The 19,625-nt window shown below is 49.5% G+C and overlaps 1 protein-coding gene across 1 annotated transcript; it reads right to left on the reverse strand.

The window, feature by feature from the left end:
* Positions 1–369: 369 nt before the first annotated feature.
* On the reverse strand, positions 370–16,082 carry MRPS18A (mitochondrial ribosomal protein S18A). The gene is made up of 6 exons (XM_082637477.1): positions 15,957–16,082; positions 8,901–8,932; positions 6,353–6,460; positions 3,852–3,975; positions 3,551–3,620; positions 370–789 (listed from the first exon to the last, which is right to left on the reverse strand). Exons 1-6 carry the CDS (start codon positions 16,066–16,068, stop codon positions 645–647), a joined length of 591 nt encoding a protein of 196 aa, XP_082493603.1. The 5' UTR covers positions 16,069–16,082; the 3' UTR covers positions 370–644.
* Between the last annotated feature and the right edge of the window lie 3,543 nt (positions 16,083–19,625).

The following is a 19,625-nucleotide window of genomic DNA, read 5'->3' on the forward strand; positions in this document are numbered from 1 at the left end:
ACCTCCATCTGGTGTCCAGGCTGAGGAGAGGCCCAGCTTAAATAGAGCAAGTGGCGGAGGGTTGGAATGTGCTAACGAGAGAGAATGGTGGGAGGAAATGGCGGGGGGAGGTGACAGCCAGGAGCCCTCTGAGGAGGGCAGCTTCTTGGACTCAGATGAGAGCTGCACATGGGCCGGGCAGCCTAACTTACCTCCTACTTGCAGCCCCCCTGGCCAAAAAGCTAACAGCTGTCAATAGAGAGGAAGGGAACCTGTTTGGCCCGTGAACTCCCCTGTTGCATTCACATGGCCCATCACAAGAGATCAGTGACTGGCCGGAAACGGGCCGAGTCCCCCGCACTTCCCAAGCAGTGGGCGCACACCCAGTGGGTGAGTACAAGCTGGTTTATAACATTCCTGTGGGCAAAGCTCCTGTCCACCAGCAATGAGCCCAGGCCAGTCACGAGACCACAGCAGCTGCCTGGGGACTCTACTGCCCCACCTGCACCCAGCGCCCAGCTCTGTTGCAGAGCAGGCCCAGGGCACTGGTGTTGGACCTGCTAGCCCTTGTGCCATCCACGTTGGAGGAGCCAGGCCACCCTGGTGGGATGGGGCAGGAGTGCAGGATGAGCTCAGGGCCGGCTCTCGGGAGGCCCTGATCTCAGTCAGTGATACAGCACCAAAGGCCTGCTCGCGTAGGAGACATTGTCCTTCAGGAGGGGGGACCCCACGGCCATGCGCACCTTGTTCCAGCGGTGGCCTTTGTTGTAGATGGGCTTGACGGAGCGGGGAGACCAGCGGGTGAGGTACCTGTGGAGCGAGGACAAGAGGCGGCTGTGGGACCGCGGGCATGGCCTCCTCAGGCCCAAGCCACGCTTGGCCAACCAAACCCTTTCACCAGTTTTCCTTTCTTAAGGAGAAGGGCTTTTCCTGGGACCAACTGCTGAGTATGCTGTAAACAGATGGGCTGGGCTCCTGTTGCCGCAGGTGTGTGTGGCCAGGGTCAGGCAGCACAAGGCCACACGCTTCCTGGATCTTTATGAGTCGTCAGTGTTTGTGTGCATTTGCTGGGGGAGGAGGTGGAGGAAGAGGCTGCTCAGAGAGCAGATCGTCCCTCTGTGGCCCAGTCACGGGGAGAGGAGAGGCTGATGTAAGGGCCTGGAGGAATCCTTCCCTCTCCCCCACTTGGCTCACTCTGCCACCCCAGCCTTCAGGGAACAAGCCTAGGCAGCCATAACTCGTAGAGGATCCCTGCCCCTCACCCAACCCATGATGGGGGCCAGGAAGGTTCTTGTAAGTAGGAGGGGGTGGGGGTGGGGAAAGATGGCTGCCACCCATAGTCCTTTTGCCTCCTTTGGGGATGGCAGCAGGGCCCTGATAGTTCCCGGAAAAGTGGCTCATGCCGGCTGGGACTGGGGTTTACTCCGTCCAGAATGAAACTTGGATCCCGTCCAGAGAGGCCCACCCTTCGTCCTGAAAGCTCAGCCATGGCAAAGGCCAGGATCCTCCCCTGCTTCCACACTAGGTTAGGGCTCAACCCAGCCGCCTCTAGAGACCCTCAAATGAGAGGTTTTAATTTAAAAAATTAATAACCATGGCTGAAAATTTTTAGCTAAGAGTGAAAAAATGACTGCTGATTTGTACATTTCAACTGAGCTCCCCTGGACCTATGTCTTCTGCTCTGAGCTTTGTGAGGAAGTAAAAGCTGTGGGTGGTATTGGCCCCATGCCACGTGCGAGGTAGGCCGGCAGGAGAGGGCTTCCCCATGTCCACTGTGGCTGTCAGTGCCCCAGCAGGGGGGGGCCTCTGTGCAGTGGGCTGGGCCCAGGGATGCCTATGGTGGTGCTGGGACCTGGCAGGCCCCTGTGCTGGCATTTCCCAGGCTTCAGAAGGGTGGGTGAAGAGGTGGGGTGTGGGAGCAGCCTCCCCCAAAGGGGTGCTCCTTGGGTTTGAAGACCCCAGATCCCGAGGCTCACCAGGCTCTCCATAGTTGCTGCCCTAAAGGCCCCCTGCCCCTCCCACCCTGGAGACCCCAGGGAAGCTGGCATTCAGCTGGCCCTGGGCCTGATGCTTGTGCCACAAGGAGCAGCCAGCTGGCAGGGGAGGGGGCTGAGGGCCTCCAACGGTTCTCTGGGAACACTCCAGCTCTAAGAAGAACCAAGGTTCCTTCCTCCTACCTCTCCTGAAGGAGCGGGGAAGGAGGACGCATGGCTCCCTGGGGCCCCGCACAGCCTGGGCCGGTGCATGGCAGCTCAAGGACCTCTGGATGGAATCATAAAGTCCCTTGTAAGGAATCAGCCTCCCATGTAGCCAGGACTCCCTCTCCTCCCCAGGGTGGCCTTTGCAACCCAAGAGCCCCCACGCATCATCAATCCTGTGTCACGTTAAAGGACACCGGATATATGGGAGGGAGCCTGGCTTTGCTTCAAAGGCCTGAGGGAAGGATGGATTGTGTCCTTAGGCCTGCTGCTGTCTCTTAACAAGTCAGAGTAGGGGTGGGCTCCACCCCCGAAAGGTCCACAGCACATTTGGGAAAGACAGGAAGAGGTTAATATGTCCCGTTCCTCCGGGGCTGCTGGCACATGGCCCAGCTAGCAGTGTGGGAGGTGCAGGTGGAGATGGGCAAGGGGCCAGGGTGTTGGCGAGGCGTCAGTGAAGACCCAGCTCTGGCCCTGCTCCCCCAGCCCAGCAATCCATGGCTAGTATCTGCCTGGCCTCTCATCCTCCATGCCTGGGTTCTGTTGGGGATCAGCCTAGGAGATTTGCTGGGGGTGGGGTATCTTGCTTTGCTTTAACCACAGAGTGCAGTTCCAGTGGCAGCGGGACAGGCTGAAGGCAAGGGGTCTATTGATACGATACGGGAGAACAAGAAGAAATACCAACATCGATTTTACAGACCTGGATCTACTCTCAACAAGGGGGTATTATAGTTCTAGGAGTATGTGGGTGTGGTAATGTCAGAGACAGCTGTTTAAGTGTTAGACAGGAATCTATATCTACACCAGAGGGGGCCACCTGAAAGGCAGACTGACTGATTCTAGGACCTAGGGGACTTGCTCTCCTCCTCTATAAAACCTCAGGACCTCATGGGATGCCATGTGCAGCTGTGCAGGTTGTTAACTGCACAACTCTATCTAGTCTACCTGGATGCTGCCTTAAAGTTTTGCAGTGTACGATTTGCGCAGCTATGTACAGTGGCCCTGACCCGGAGAGCCTTCCCATTTCTATTTCTAAGGCCTCATTTTGCCCTTTAATAACCCCAGTGCTATTACTGAAAGTTTGCAGAAGTGCTCTGACATTCCCATAGCAACCCAGTATGATGTCATAAACAGAAGATAAGCACATTAGCACAAGAAGAACGACCTTCTTACCCTTCTTACCCCTGTGCTAAGTGCCCTACTGGGGAGGGACAAGGAAAGAGGCTGAGGCCGGCAGGGGAGGGTAACAGAGGCGTGCACAGTGGTCGGACTGATGGGGTGGGTGCTTAGGCTGGAAGGGACAGAATGCTCCAGCTTTCCTGAACTGTGGGACGAGCTCCAGGAGAGAGCCTCCCCAGCCCAGGTTTGCTTACCTGTTGAGTCGGGGTTTGCTCTTTGGAACAAATCCTTCGGGAAGCTTAGGCCTGTGATTTGGGAGCAGACCTGAGTGGAGAGAAAAGCATTTAAGGGGATGGTCTCTGCAGCTCCCTGTGCAGCTCTTGGGGGCTGGAGGGAAAGCCCAAGGGGGTAGGAGGTTGGCACTAGGGGGTGAGTATAATGAAGCCTCTGGATACCCATTGCCCTTTCAGGAGGGGCTGGAACACGGGGCAGCTGGAGGGTGGAAATGGTGCCCACAGCCTTCTTCTGCCCCTCTTAGCCCAAGGTGCTTTCTACCTGCTCGGTGGGCCATCTTCACACACTCCTCAATCTTGCGGTGCTCTTCCTGGCACAGGCCTGTGACCCTTCGGGGCAGCATGCCCCCGTGTGGCCGGATGAACTGACTGAGCAGCAGAACATCCTAGTGGAAATGGAAAACAGAGGAGATGAGGGTCCTCTGGACGGGCACTTGCTGCTGGGGAGCCAGGGCCGAGTGGCCTCCAGGGGAGGCTGCTGTACCCTGGCACTGCAAGAGGCTGAGGCTCCCCCGGAACAGACCTGAGGCCACTCCCTCCCCACAGAGCTCTGCACGCAGGCCTGCTACCTCCACCCTAACAAAGGTTCAATCCCAACTTAGCGAGATTTCCCGACCCCATTACCAACCCCAGGAGTCCTCAGCTCCTCCATGAGATAAGTCTTCCGATAGACTAGGTTAGAGAACAGGAACTCTTCAAGAAGGTTAACAAGCTTTCATGCACCCACGGTATCTTTCCTGGTGATGAAAGGTGTGTTCTCCTCCTTGGGTGAGGTAGGGGGTATGTTATGTACTTCTGCACAACAGGGAAAACCTGTACCATTTCCGCCCCCAGAGTCTACATGCCACAGCCCAGAAGACCCACAGAGCCCCTCAGCCTTGTGCCGTGCCCTCTGAAGCCCCAGGCAGCAACAAGCTGAGGATGGGGCCAGGTTGCGAGGTTAAATCCCACATCTTCTAAGCCCCCTGTGACCAGATGTAAATGGATTCTTGGGCTTCCTTTGAACCATCAGACTGCTTTGGATGAGTCAAGGAGAGAGTCAACAATTAAGAATCAGAATCAAGAAAGACCACGTCCCCTCCCAACTCTCACAGGATGGCTGAGAGGGTTAAGGAAAAGTCGCCCACCCGACTCGGAGGGGCCTGGCATGCCTGTCTCCATGGTCCTGGTCCTCAAACTGACTCGCTGCCCTGGCAGGTGCCTCGCCGTATAACGGCAGGTTTGTTTTAATCACTGGACAGCTCCCGGGGGACCCAGGCCCCCAATTGCCACCCCCGTAATCTCCAGAATCTGATGAAAAGAACTTGGATTGGATTATCCAGGGATAATACACTGGTCTCACAGCCCCAGTGCCCCCACTGCAGGCTGCCAAGAAAGCTGACAGCTCTGTGCAGCTCAAAGTGGTGGTGCCCTGAGCGGAAAGGGGTAAAAGAAAAACAACTTCTTCAGCCTTTACCTTGGAGGGGACTGGATTTCTTCTGCTTGATAAACAGAGCCAAGTCCATTTCCTGGAAATGGCTCATAGGAAGAGTGCCCCATGGTGATCAGGCAGGTGTGGGGTTCACCTCTCTATCCACAGCTGGGATTCTAAGTATGGCCAGGACCCCACTAACTTCCATGTCACAAGAAGCTGAGAGCACTGCCCCGTGGCCTGCAAGTTCCCTGTTACTTCAGGTGGCCATCAGCGGAAGGGCCGGGACAGGTCAAAAGAATACCCCCACCCCCACCCCGGGGTGGCCTGAAGCCAAGGCTCCCAGCCCAGGAGATTAGTTGGGTCATTCTGTTCAGATCCCGTGGACATGTGGCCTCTCCTGCTCTGACCACCTGACCGGGATCTCTGCCCTTAGTCATCCCATTCCACAGAGGGGCATAGGGACAACCTGCAGGTCAAACTGGCCCAGAGTCCGAATCACCTGAAACCTAAAAACAGGGTTGCTTAATGTCACCAATAGAACGTTGAAGGACAAGTATGGATTTCTCCAGGGCTGCGTCCTTTCCCGCAGGCCCGCCCCACCTCTAGACACGATATAGAGTACTAGCTGGGATCGTAGCCTCTGCCTGGGTTTTGTAGCCCCAGAGTGTGCGTCCCAGCTCTGATACTTACTAGCTGGGTGATCTGAGGCACTTGTTCATTAACAAGTTCACGCCTCGAATTTCCTCATCTGTAAAACAAGGATGAAAATAGTACCTATGTCACAGGGATATTGTGAAAACTAAGTGAATTATGCCCCGTAGGTGCTTACACACAGAGCAGCACCCCGTGCAACTCACCTATTGTTGTTCACTCTTGTCATCTCTCTGTGAAACAACAGCTCTAGAAGACCTACAGCAAACAGGGGTCTTTGTAGCTCCAATATGGAAAGAGAATGATGTATCCCCAGATCACAGTAAGGACTCTCCAGAGATGCCCTCATTATAAAAGGAGGAAAGCCAAGCTCAGATTCTGATTCCACTCCCCTGGGAACATAGCCCTATGAGACGGGGCTCCAGGGCCCTGGTGGTCTGAATCAACCACAACCAGACCATGAACTAAGTCAGTGACTCTCCACCCTCGCTGCACATTAGAATCACCTGGGGAGCTTTAAAAAATAATGATGGCTGAGCTCCACCCCAGGCCAACAGAATCATCTGGAGGTGGAGCCTGAGCATTTTTAAAACTGGACAAAATGCTTCTGTCTTGGTGGTTCATTGAGATGCTGCTTAAGCCCACGGGGAACACGAGCTCCAAGATGCGCAGACATGTGTGTCTGTGCCCAGACTCACCTCGTAGTTATACTTGTGTTTCAGGTTCCAGCGGCAGATGGGGCACTGGCCGGAGGGGTTGGGGGGATTTGGACTTTCCTTGGGAGTCCCTGTGATTCGGCCTTCAATCTAGGAGGCAGAGAAAGAGAGCCTGTGAGGGAGAGGGCTGTGCAGAGCCTCTCATCCTCAAACAACCCCCCGAGTGGTAGGAGGGCTGGTGAGACTTCATCTCTGGGGGCCTCACGCGAGTAGCTAACGGGTCTCTCCGCCAGAATTGTGGTGCTGATTCCATAGCTGCTGGATAATGGACCTTGGGGTGGCCACAGAGATGGGTTTGATGGTCTGCAAGGGTAGTAGAAACTGAACTTAATGCTGGTGGCAAGAGGGAGGGGTTTGCTGTATCAGCTGAATGCTACTTTTCCTTCCTCAAAAAGACAAAAACTCCAGAACATTATGCCTCCCTCTCTCTCCTTTGGGAAAAAGTAATAAATGCACATGGTAAAAAGTTTCAAACTGTGCAGGGATGTGGAGTACAAAGGAAGTCTCCCTCCCACCCTGCATGTCCTTCTCAGAGGAAACTGCAGTTTCCAGTTTTATCTGACAGAGGTAAGTTTATGCCAGTGGTTCTCAACCAGGCAGGGTTGCCTAAAAACAGGATCCAGGGGACACTGGACAACGTCTGAGACATTTCTGATCATCCCCACGGGGGGATGGAGTGCTACTGGCCTCTAGCAGGGAAGGTGCTAACCACACTACATGCACAGGACAGCCCCCACTCACAACACAGAACCAGCCAGTCTAAAACGCCAGCAGTGCCAGGCTGAGAAGGCTGGTCTAGGCCTATACAAGCAGACAACTGTGTGCGCTCTCCTCCTCCCCCCTCTCTCTAAAAACACAGAGGAGAGGATACATTCCCCTGCCCTCCTCCTCTTGTCACTCTGGATGACACCTTTCAAACCGTGCTGAGGCCACGTGTGAAGTGACCTCCTCCATGGCTGCTGTATCCTGTGACACAGCCTTGGAATTACTAAGCTCAATAAACCAATGATCTGGGCATCAGCTCCAATTGCAAGAAGGGGAGTTTAGAAAGCCTTGCTGATTGAGGCCACAGATTGCGTGATGTTGGGACAGGTCTGAGAGTCTCTGGGAGGGAAGCAACACTGTCTCCCAGGGAAGAACTGGCAGAAGGCAAAGGGGGCCAGAAGCAAGGCTTGGCCATGCAGGGTGCTGTTACTACCCTTCTGCCAAGGCCACCACAGCTATGCCAGAAAGGGAGAGGTGCGCTAGGGAAAATGTGCAAGTATATGGAAGGACTTGGGAGGGGGTCAAGGTGGGCCTGGTGGGGGAGAGCTAACACTTATTGACTCCCCACTATAGGCCTGGTTCTGTGCTAATAATGGTCCACATGTATCATCTCATTTAACCCCACAACCTAGTGAGGGCGGAATCATGATCTTATTTTACTGATGAAGAAAGTGAGACCCTGGAGAGTAATACCCAAAGTCAGCCATGGCAGCGCCTCTCCAGGCATGGCTGGGTTACCTCCCCCAGGGGCTCTCATGGGGCCACATACTTCTGTGTTCATTCCACAAACAGCAAATTCACGCCCCACAGGAAAAACACTCTTCACACTCAAAAGCCAGATGTGCTTCTCTCCACCAGCATGGAGTTTAAAGGGTGAATACTTGTTTTGGCTTTAGATAAGGGAACCAAAAAAGGTGCCCTAAGGGAATGGGATCCCCCTAGAAAGAACTGTTGTGAGGCTAAGCAGTGAAAAGGCTGAGGGAGTGTTCTGGGGAAGACCCAAAGAGGGAACCCTAAGGCTTGTCCTGGGGATAAGAAGGCCTTAGGGAGGACTGATCTTGACTGGCTGCCAAAGGGTTAAATCCCTGGTTGACATGGAAGCTACAGAAGCTTCTGGGAACTCGGTGGAGTGGTTGAGGATTTCTTGGAGGCGTGGAAGGCCATGTGAAAACAACGTTGTCTTTTAGGGATTATAGGATAATCTAGGCCCCATGACTCCCAGAGGAAGGGAGGTGAGATGGGCCCAGTGAGGGAGGGGGGGAGTAGGTGGGTGAAGAACTGTGCTAGCTTTCTCACCAACAGAGAAGACAGGGTGCCAGCTATGAGCCCAGGGCCCAGAGAGCGTCACCTTCTAACTACATCACTGAAGGAGTAGTAGCTTAGTCATTCTAGGCAGAAAGGAAAGATCCAGGCTCCTCGCCCGGGGTCTACTCTCTCTAGTCTTGTCATTACCTTAGTTTTCCCCTTTGGAAAACTGACTTATCACCCGCCAAAGAACATATCAGCAAATACCTATGAGCTCTTGTCATACAAAGGGCCACTTTAATCAAGTAACAGATGCCTTAGTCCAGGCACAGCAACTGTTCCTGATTAACCACACTCTCACACACAGGTTGAAAATAGTAGACTGTGGGATTTATGGTCACAGAGGGAGCAGATCCTGAAGCCAGGAGTCCAGTTGGGGCCTCCCACCCTCCCTCAGAGGAGCAGCCAGGCAGCTCCAAGCATTAAAGATGTTAGAAGTGGCCAACGCGACGATACTTACTATAGTTGTCTTCCCTGCTTGGATCTCCACCACTACAGAGATAAAAGGGAAAAACTAGGTCAGCCATTTAATAAGGAACAGGGAGTTTCAAGTAACAGCTCAAACTCTACACATGCAGAAAAACGGAGCCCTCTCTCTGCACTCTCCCACAGCCCTGACCTGGAAAAGGAAGTGTGCAGGGTTCACCTCCCAGTGCCAAGGCTCTGTGCCCTGGAGGCTGGGTGGGGGCAAGCCCCGATGCCCACGTCATATCATCTGTCTGGGATTAAGGGTCTCCACACTGTTTCTGCATTTCTAAGCTTAGATTCATCTTGGTTCCATCCAAGGTACTTGGCAAGACCTTGCCCTACTGTGGCTAGCAACAATGGCCTAAGAGTTGAGGGTTGAAGGTGGGGGGTGGGAAGTGGGCAGAAGCCGCTAAAAGACATTCAAAAATACCCATCGCATATGTTCTTTCATGAGGAGAACCAGACAAATATGATTCCTGACCTTGACGAGTTTGCAATCTAAGATACAGCACTGAACTAACACTGCTCCAGGGGTCCCACGGTGGATAAGTAATGAGACCAGTTCACTCCTAAAACATCCTGAGAGCCTTGTGTTAAAGCTGTACAAGGGCAGCTGTGTGAGTCAAATCCTCTCCTCTCCCTGCAGGGGTGCATTTTGTTATCCACACCGGAGAGGGGTGATGGGAGAGGTGGGAATGAGGGGCCTGCAGATATGGGGTCCAGGCAGAACTGCAGAGTGCTGCAGTTCCACACTAGAGGGCCTCCCTCAGCTCTTCGCTGAGGCAGTCAGAAGAGAACCCGAGGGCAAGACAATTAAGTCGCACGCACACAGGCACGCAAGCCAGGCTGCACATATTTCCTCTTACTTAACCAGGATGCAGAAAGACAACTTCAACAATATCCAAAGGAAGAACCAAGCTAATAACCCACATTCCGCAAATATAATCACATAGAAAGTTCTTGGAGATTCTCCTTGGTCTCCCAGTTTCTTTAGAGAAAGAAGCCATGGCTTTTAGCATAGGAACTGGCATACTGCAGATGCTCCATAAAGGCTAGGGAGCAAAATACTTCTCATAATGCCCTTCTGACTGCTAACTACTGTAACAGAAAACATGAGTGCACATAGTAGGCTGCAAACTGTCTCCCCAAATAGTAAAACCATATTTTAACAGTAGCTTGGCTACCACAATCAGTTCTACTCAGCCCTAGCCAAGGAAAGAAGTAGTACAGATTAGAAAGAGCCTAAGGTTAACTTTGTGAATCTAATGAAAGTTACGGACCTTGCCCTGGAAACACGTCCGTAAGTGTACACACAATTAGACGTGGATTACAGGAAGCTCACAGACCCCTACAGCTGCGCACCTAAATGGTAATACTGGTTTTCCCTCAGGGATGGGAGGAGGTGATTTTCTGAAATTTCTAAAATAAACATGTACTGCCTTTGCAATAAAAAATAAACAGTAAAAAGAGAGAATGAAAATGTCTAAGAAAAAAAAGTGAGGCAATTCTAACCCACCCGGAGGCCCACAGCAGCATCTGTGATCACTGAGCTCTCTGACTGACACCAAACTGGGCACAGATTGCCTGGAATTGTCCCCCGTTTGTTTTCTGGGCAAGGCCATTCATAAAGACTCATTACTTCAAACAACCAACCTGAGAGCCTCTCAACTTCAACTCCACACACACAAAGGAGTAACAACGGCCAGAAAGGCCCCGAGGCTTTCTCCAGAGAACACTGTATACCAATCAATTCAAAGACAAACTAGGTTTCTCTCCCTAGGAGAAAATGTGTCACCGCACAGATCTACTTGTTTCGAACAGAGACCAGCCTAAATGGGATGTGGGTGAGACTCAAACTGGTACTCAGTCTGGTGGCCAGCACAGCTGCAGGGAGATGGTCACTGCACTGTGTCAGCCTACAAAAGTAGGGAGGCAGGAGGACGCAGCCCTAGCCCAGCAGGGCTGCCAGGCATCCCGGAAACTTTGCAAATTTGCAAAAACCAAGTTGGAAGAGGGACGGAGGGTGATCCAATCTGAGCAACAACAGGTGGGGGGCGAGTTTTTAAGAATCCTGATAGGAAACAAAAGGAGAGACCCACTCCAGTACCACTCAAGTCAGCGTGAGAACAGTGCCCTGAAATGAAGCGGACAAACATGTGCTTCCCCTCTAGGTGGAGGCACTTGGGTCCTAACCATCAAGTAAACAAGTCTAGCAAAACACACATCACTCCCGGCAAAGAACCAAACCCTGAAGTCATCCCACTGGACCCTGGAAGACAGATCAAAGCTCGTAGCAAGCTCCACTGTTAATGAGCTCCCCACACAGCAACTCTGAACCAGTGAATCATCTCACTATAAGTCAGTGGGTAAAACAATAGGCAGATGCTTATCTAATAGAGACAATTTGTCAAATGAGAAGGAATGACTGGAGAACTCTTACACGACAGAGACTGGTCAGGGCGGTGTCTCAGTGCAGGGACAGAGGGCCCACCGGAGCCTGAAGAGGCCCTAGGAGATTTCAAGCCTCTGAAAACAGGAGTTAGGAATCAAAATAATATTGCTTTTCAGCATGCATACAAAAACATGTCAAAACCAAACAAAACCTGAGATCCATTTGTTCCTGGCCTCCTCTCCATTCAAGAGAAGTGGGGGTGGATAAGAAAAGCTGGACTAATAAAAAACTGTTAGTCACTAACTGAAAACTTGTTTAGGAAAAGATGGAATTGCTCTTGTGTTCCGAGATATGGCTGTATCAAGTAAACTAAGGAAAGATACAAAGCAGTTTCCTAAACTAGAATTAAGGGCCAAAATCTTCTAAGATAGGCACTTCTCATACACATCAAATAATCTGTGCCACAGGAGGCAACACATCTGCTGAGCACCCATGGAGTGTACAGCCGGGCTCCACCCACTGTGGAGAGCTCCAGCCTACTAGGAGACACAGTCTTTGCCCTAGAGGAGAAAAGAGAACTATACCAAGCAAGGGAATCTCACTCTAACAAAGTCCATGCCTCATAAAGAGATCCTTTGAGTACTTCAGTAAATACTCACCTAGGATGGAGTCCAAGATAACTGAATTGTAAGTCTAGAGCAAACAGCATCAAGGTGAGATTGCAATGAATGGAAAAAGACCCCGATGGCCACATAAACGCAGACACAGTGAACTGCAGCGGGATAAAGACCCAGCTGTTTAGTAAAGGAGGAAGTAAGGAGAGCGGAAAGACGAGGAGTGGAGGGCACTGCTGCAGGAAGTGCCCAGAGACCAAGGTTCTTCTTGGAAAGGATCCATGGAAACCAAGTCCCAAGTAGAGTATGAAGGGACGGAGCAACCGAATGGCAAGGTGGCTAAACGGCAGCACCAACAACCTTATGCAGGGTCAGGGAGTACAGCGCATGTTGGCTAAGTATGGCCACTGACTACTCTCCTCAGACTCCTTCCTTGCTCAAGCTCTGCTCCCTTCTGTTCACCTTTAATTCTGCCACGAAAGTTTTCTGATTCTCTCATCACCTACCCCTTCCTTTCCCCTTGGACCTCTGAGGGAATGTCCCATCCTTCAAATGAGGAGTCTTACTGCTACATAAAAATCTCCTTCCACTAGGAGGTTACTCTGGACTACGTCTTTTTTTTTTTTTTTTTAATTAATTAATTTATTTATTTATTTGGTTGTGCTGGGTTTTAGTTACGGCAGGCGGGCTCCTTAGTTGCAGCTCGCCAGCTCCTTAGTTGCGGCATGTGAACTCTTGGTTGCAGCACGCATGTGAGATCTAGTTCCCTGGCCAGGTATCGAACCCGGGCCCCCTGCACTTGGAACAGTCCTAACCACTGCGCCACCAGGGAAGTCCCTGGACTATGTCTTTTGAATTCTTTAAAGGCCCCAATTTGCTCACTCCTCTCTCAAAGCTTTTACCTATAAGGATGCCCATCCTGCCAGGCATATCCTTGTCTGAAATGCTAAGTCCTCCAGGAAGCTCCCTTAGGAAAAGATGAAGAAAATTCCCTTCAGCCTTTACTCATTTCAACACACTCTGCTCTGAGGGTCTGACAGATCATTACTGTTAATTCAGATAGTCATATGTGTTTACTTTTCTTGTTTTAAATGCATTCCTTCACAAGGGCTCTAAGAGTGACACGGCAGGAACAAGGTCTAACCTTTGCTAGGTCTGACAGTGTCAATCATGAACACTAAATGGTCTCCAGCAAGTTAACTGACAAGAGCTTTCAGGGAAGGGAGGGAACCACGCGGAAGCCCTGCTATGGAACACCAAGGTGATGTTACTGGAGGGAAGGGTGCTGGCTGTTCTTCCAACTCTACTACTTACTAGCTGTGTGATATTGGGCAGCTACCCAACACCTCTGGACCAGATTTCCTCATTTGTAAAAATGCCTGTAATATTCACCTTTAAGGACTGTTGAGAAGACTGAATAAGTGTACGTGGAAAACCTAGCACAGTGTTTGCAGCAGGCACTTAGCAAACCACAACTTCCATTTTGTCTTCCTTTAGTCTTGCTTCTTCTGTAATTACCTTGTTTGGTTTTGTGTGTCCCTCTGTCAAACTTTAGACCAGGCTTTCTCAATAGCAGCAGGATCAATATTTCAGGCCAGGTGGTTCTTTGTTGTGGAGGGCTGCTATCCTGTGCACTGGAAGATGCTTGGCAGCATCCCTGGCTTCTACCCACCACATGCCATGAACACCAGCTGTGACAACCAAAAATGTCTCTGGACATTGCCAAATGTTCCCTGAGGGACAAAACTGCCCCCAATTGAGAATCACTGCTTCGGATAGAGAGATTCTATAGGCAGGAGGAGTGGTGTTGAGTGCCCATGAACTCTGACTAAAATTAAGGAAGTACTATCTGATACTCTGAAAAGTAGAATGCTTGAATATTTTCAGCAAGACACCCAGCTTCCTCTCCATGACTTGATTATTTTTTTTATTTTTATTTTTTGCGGTTCACGGGCCTCTCACTGCTGTGGCCTCTCCCGTTGCGGAGCACAGGCTCCAGACGCGCAGGCTCAGCGGCCATGGCTCACGGGCCCAGCCGCTCCACGGCATGTGGGATCTTCCCGGACCGGGGCACGAACCCGCGTCCCCTGCATCGGCAGGCGGACTCTCAACCACTGCGCCACCAGGGAAGGGAAGCCCCCTCTCCATGACTTTAAATTCTATGTGTACAGTATTATTTGTGTGTCAAATATACCAGCTGGGACCAGTCAAAATTAGCTTTATGTGTAATTCTTTAAGCCTTACACATAATGGATAGAATATTAAGTTTTTTTTTTTTTTTTTCATTTAAAGGCTTTGGAGATAGGTGGTTCTCAAGAAAAATATAGAATATGGTAATGCCTTCATGTAAGATCACATCAATTCAATTATTTAGCCTTTAGGTCTGACAGTAACTCAGAGAAGCTACCAGGTATTTATGGCAAGGAAGACTTCAAACACCCATCTCATCATACAGCCCAGCATTTCACAAACTCTCCAACTGAAAAATTCTAATCTCAAATATTCCTTTGTAAAAAATCAAAACTCTTCCGCTTGCTTATCCTCTGGGGACATAGCAAAAAACTGTTTTCAACTTTTGATTTCATAAAGGATAAGTAAATTGCAGCCGTTAGTGTTTGACACTTGGTAGACGCCCTCAAAAATGTTATGGGCATATGCCTATTTTGCAGCATGGGAACAGATGAAACACCTTATCCAAGACACCTCTTTGTTGTCTTTCTTTATCAATGAATTAGTTTATCTAATGCTAACCAGGCAGTATCTGGATGTTGTTGTTCTTTCTAGCAAATGTTCCATCTTCCCTTCATAGCTAAATTTTTCAAACACACCTAATTTCTTCATGAACTATCTCTCATTTCCCCAAACTGGGTTCCCTGTCTGCCATTCTATTGAAATTGCTGTTTGAAAGATAAAAAAAGAGACCTTTTCTGAGACAAATCCAATGCTCTCTTCATTAGGCTCTTCTTTTTGGACTTTTATGGTCCCCCTGGCAAAAATGATCACTATTTTCCTCTGGATTCTTCTCAGCTTCAGTTAAAGGATATGCTGGTCAATACTACACCAGATCTTAAAAACACACACTCACACACACACAAAACCATTTCACTTCTATTGCACATCACTCATCCTTTCCTGCTTCCAGCAGTGCACAAAGACTATGTCCTGAAAGACCTTTTCACTCTCTGCCAGATTCCATCCTTTTATGAGCCTGTTAAAGACACACCCCCTTCATGAAAACTTCCAATTCGGTTTGCTGTTGCCGGTAACCTAATCTCCCTGTACTTCCGCATGTAAATACCTAATACCTAACTTGCATTTATTGGAGTGTATCATATCATCTTATTAGAACCTAAGTTCTCAGGAAAAGGGTTATATTTTTTCTTCTCCAGAATCCCTTAACAGCTTGAAGTACAGCACTTGGCCTTCAGTAAGCTCTCGGTGCAATACTAGAATCAGGCTGCTTTTCCAGACTTAATATTAATGAAAAGCAAAGCCACCATCCAGCATATGCCTCTGTTTCAACTGTTCAATGGTCTTTCCATCTTAGCTTCCACTTCCCAGACTAGCGGCCCAGGTAGAAAAAGCTGCCATGAGATTACAGCATTTTCAGATGAGAAACTGGAAAGGGAGGCCCGGGGGAGGTTATCCAGATGTCCTTCCCCGATGGCGCAGGAATTCTTTAATGAAGGAGGCGGCGATTCGGCTAATACGGAACGGAGAATTAACATGCAGACCCTAACCAAAAATTTTCCTGAACCCTGGGAAAGGTTTCTCTTCTGCCCCTGCTAACTAAGTAGGCTTTTCTCTCCGATCTCCATCCCCCCACCCCCGTCCCCACGCATGAGGACAATCACGATGGGTGGGAGATCAAAGTAACAGCATCAGGGTCTGGAAGGGAACTGCAAGCACTCCCGGAGCCCAAGCATCTCCGGCGTTTCGGAACCGCGCGAAGGAAAGGGAGGGAGGGGCGCACGGGGGCAGAAAGAAACAACCTTCGCTTCTCCTCTTCAACCCTGGGAGGTCACCAGTACCCAGGACTCACCTTCCCTGAACCCGCGAGCTGGAGGCCGGGCCCGGCTGGCCGCGGCCTGGCCTGCCAGGAGCCCTCTGAGCAGCCGTCCGCAGCCGGACACCAGCACATTGAGGGCCACCATCTTGAAAACCAACGCTGACCTCTTGTGCCCTTCCGCTTCCGGAACGGCGCGCGCGCAGCCGCAGTGGTGGGCCGGAAGCTTGCGTCCTGTGGGCTTCTAGCTCCGTTATTCTTGTCCGTTACTTCCATTTCCTCACCTCTCCCGCTTTTCGCAAAGCGGTGCGGCGTTGTGTGAAGTCTGTGCTTTGTTCCGAGAGTCTAGGGAGGTTAGCTCTTGTCTGCCAGTCCTCGAAGTTCCCAAGGTCGCTTTCGTTCCCTGGCGGGCTTCTTCGGTAAAATCACATGCACTGCCCCTATTTCTTTAAAACTTTTTCTTCTCTTCAAGTGAGATGTGGATTTTCAGCTTCTTGAGGCTGGGCTTAAGTCTGTACCAGAGCAGTTGAAATGGTTAGAAACAATGGTTCTGGAACATCAGGTATCTCGCAGACCTGGGATAGAGTTAATACCACCCCCACCCCACCCCCCGCGCGTCTTTCATTCTCATAACTTGGCGCTTACCTTTGGCCCCAGGACCTTTGCTCAGCTATTTCCTCTGCCTGCTCTGTGGCTACTGGTAAACTTATTTCTCAGGGCTCAGCTCAAACTTCACTTCCACATTAGAGTCTTCCTTAACTTCCCTGTTACTTGTTCTCAGCACCAGATACCTCTCCATCTTAGTACCCCACTCAACTGTAATTTTACATCTGTGTAGTATGTGTCTCCTCACCAGACTGTAAGCTCCTTGAAGGCAAGGACATTGTTTTTTTTGGTTGACTCTCATAGCTCCAGCATCCATTATGCACTTGACACATAATGAGTGCATTATATACTTGTTGAGTGAATGGGTAGAACCTATTTTATACCGTTTTTGTGAAGATTAGATGGGATAAAACATAAGTGCTCAATAAACATAATTTATTAATAGCGCAATTACTGAAATGGCCTTTGTGCTATAGGTACTTTTCATAAGTTTGACATACTTGCCTAATAAAGAAGCTTATAGTACCAGAAAGAAAACACAGCTGCCCAGTTTTCTGTCTTTTGGATTTGCAGGGTGTATAGGATATTCCCCTAGAGCTACATAAGAAAGGAAAGCCATTCACAGCTCAATTCTTCCACATTGTGGTTAGGATATTCTTTTCCACACCGGAAGGGGGATTTTCTAGTTATCCTACTCTAATTCAAGGGTGGGAAAATCAGGCTCATTGAATGGCAGAGCACATTCCCTGATGAAGGGGAGGGAAGGAGTCCATCTTCCAGTTGGGACTGCCACACTTGTAGACTAAGAGGATGCAGAGCAGCTGCTGCATGGGGAGCTTGAGTGGTGTCACCAGAGATGAGGAGAGTGGGAGAAACGTGGCATTGGGTTTCCTTAAAACATCAAATTCAGCAAAAACAGGTGCTGGGAAGGGGAAACTTGAGAGAAAGGTCAATCTAGGTGAGTGAGACGGACACATGGATTAGGAGTGGAGCAGAGGGTTTTGGTGGTGTATAGGTCCAGGTGTTCTGGCCAGGATAAGGAAATCCTTGGCTGTTCATGTAGCTTCTATATACTTTCCTTTTGTACAGTTGACCTTGAGCCCGTCCTGCTTGTACCATACCCCTTGTTTCTTTACAAGTCCCCAACTTCTGGGGATGACTGGGACCAAGGCAGTAACAGAGCCCCACCCAGGGTTTGTTTTGGACATAGTGAGCTAAAGTATTTGAGTGCTAACCCTCCCTTCGTTATCATATCCTAATTTAATATAATCAAATTTTATTTTAAAAAGCAACTTATATTTTCTACAATGACAAGTAACATGATCATAGTAAAAAAATATGACAATAAAGAGAAAAGAAATATCCATAATCCAGAGATAAGCATTATTTGCATTCAGCAATATGAAATAATACTGTGCATAGTCTTTGTTTTGTAATATCTTATTTTTCTGAATCCTTGCGTAATTAGCCCTTACGTGAAAAAAGAACTCTCTGAGACCAGATTTTGCTCAAGAGACTAGCCTTTACTTAAAAAAAAAAAATTGTTATTGAAGAATAACCTAGGGCTTCCCTGGTGGCGCAGTGGTTGAGAGTCCGCCTGCCGATGCAGGGGACACGGGTTCGTGCCCCGGTCCGGGAGGATCCCACATGCCGCGGAGCAGCTGGGCCCGTGAGCTATGGCCACTGAGCCTGTGCGTCTGGAGCCTGTGCTCCGCAACGGGAGAGGCCACAGCAGGGAGAGGCCCGCGTACCGCAAAAAAAAAAAAAAAAAAAGAATAACCTATATAAGAAAGTATACAGGTTATCAGTATACAACTTGATACATTTTCACAAAGGGAACACATTACTCACACCAACAAGTAGAACATTACTAGCACACCAGAACACCCCCTGGTGTCCTCTTCCAGACACTGCCCCCTCAAGGGTAAGCATTATCCTGACTTTTAGCGCCATAAATTACTTTTTCCTGCATTTGAACGTTATATAAACAGAATCTCATGTAGCATGTACCCTTTTCTGTCTGCTTTCATCTGCTCACCAACATCATGTTTGTGAGATTCACCCGTATTGTTATATATTGTTGTCATCATTCATTCTCACTGTCGTATAATGTTCCATTGTGATTATACTACAATTTACTTATCCTTTCTTTTGTTGACAGGATTTAGATAATGTCCAGTGGGACTGTTACAAATAGTGCTGTGATGTACATTCTTCTACATGATTTTTGTGAAGACAAGAGCAAACTTCTCTTGGGACTATATCTAGGAGTGAAACTGTTCGGTTATAGGGTATGTATATACTCAGCTTAAGTAGATTCTGCCAAACAGTTTTCCATAGTAGTTGTACCAGTTCCCAGCATTCCACATCCTTATCAATATTTGATATTTTCTGTGATTTTTCATCTTGGCCATTCTGGTGAGTACATAGTAGGATCTCATTGTGTTGTTGTTTTTTTTTTGCGGTATGTGGGCCTCCCACTGTTGTGGCCTCTCCCGTTGCGGAGCACAGGCTCCGGACGCGCAGGCTCAATGGCCATAGTTCACAGGCCCAGCCACTCCACGGCATGTGGGATCTTCCTGGACCGGGGCACGAACCTGTGTCCCTTGTATCGGCAGGCGGACTCTCAACCACTGCGCCACCAAGGAAGCCCTCTCATTGTGTTTTTAATTTACATTTCTCTGATGCCTAAATGAGGATGAGTCACTTTTCATATGTTTATAAGCCATCTAGATCTCCTCTTTTGTAAAATGTCTTTTAAAGTCTTTGACCCACTTTATAGTGGGTTGTCTTTCTTATTGATTTGTAGAAGTTCTTTATATATTCTGGATACTTGTCCTTCATTGGATGTATGTATGGCAAATGTCATCTGCCTCTCTGTGGGTTGCCTTTTCGTTCTTCTGTATTACAGTTGACCCTTGAACAACGTGGGCGTCAGGGCACTGATCTCCACGTAGTCAGAAATCCGAGTATAACTTGTAGTCAGCCCTCTGTATACAGGGTTCCCCCATATCCGAGGTTCTTTCGTATTCCTGGTTCCACACTCGGGGAACCAATCAACCAAGGGTCAAATGGTACTGTAGCATTTACTATTGAAAA

The sequence above is a fragment of the Mesoplodon mirus genome (assembly GCF_964341445.2).
Source record: "Mesoplodon mirus genome assembly, chromosome: 12".
NCBI lineage: Eukaryota > Metazoa > Chordata > Mammalia > Artiodactyla > Ziphiidae > Mesoplodon > Mesoplodon mirus.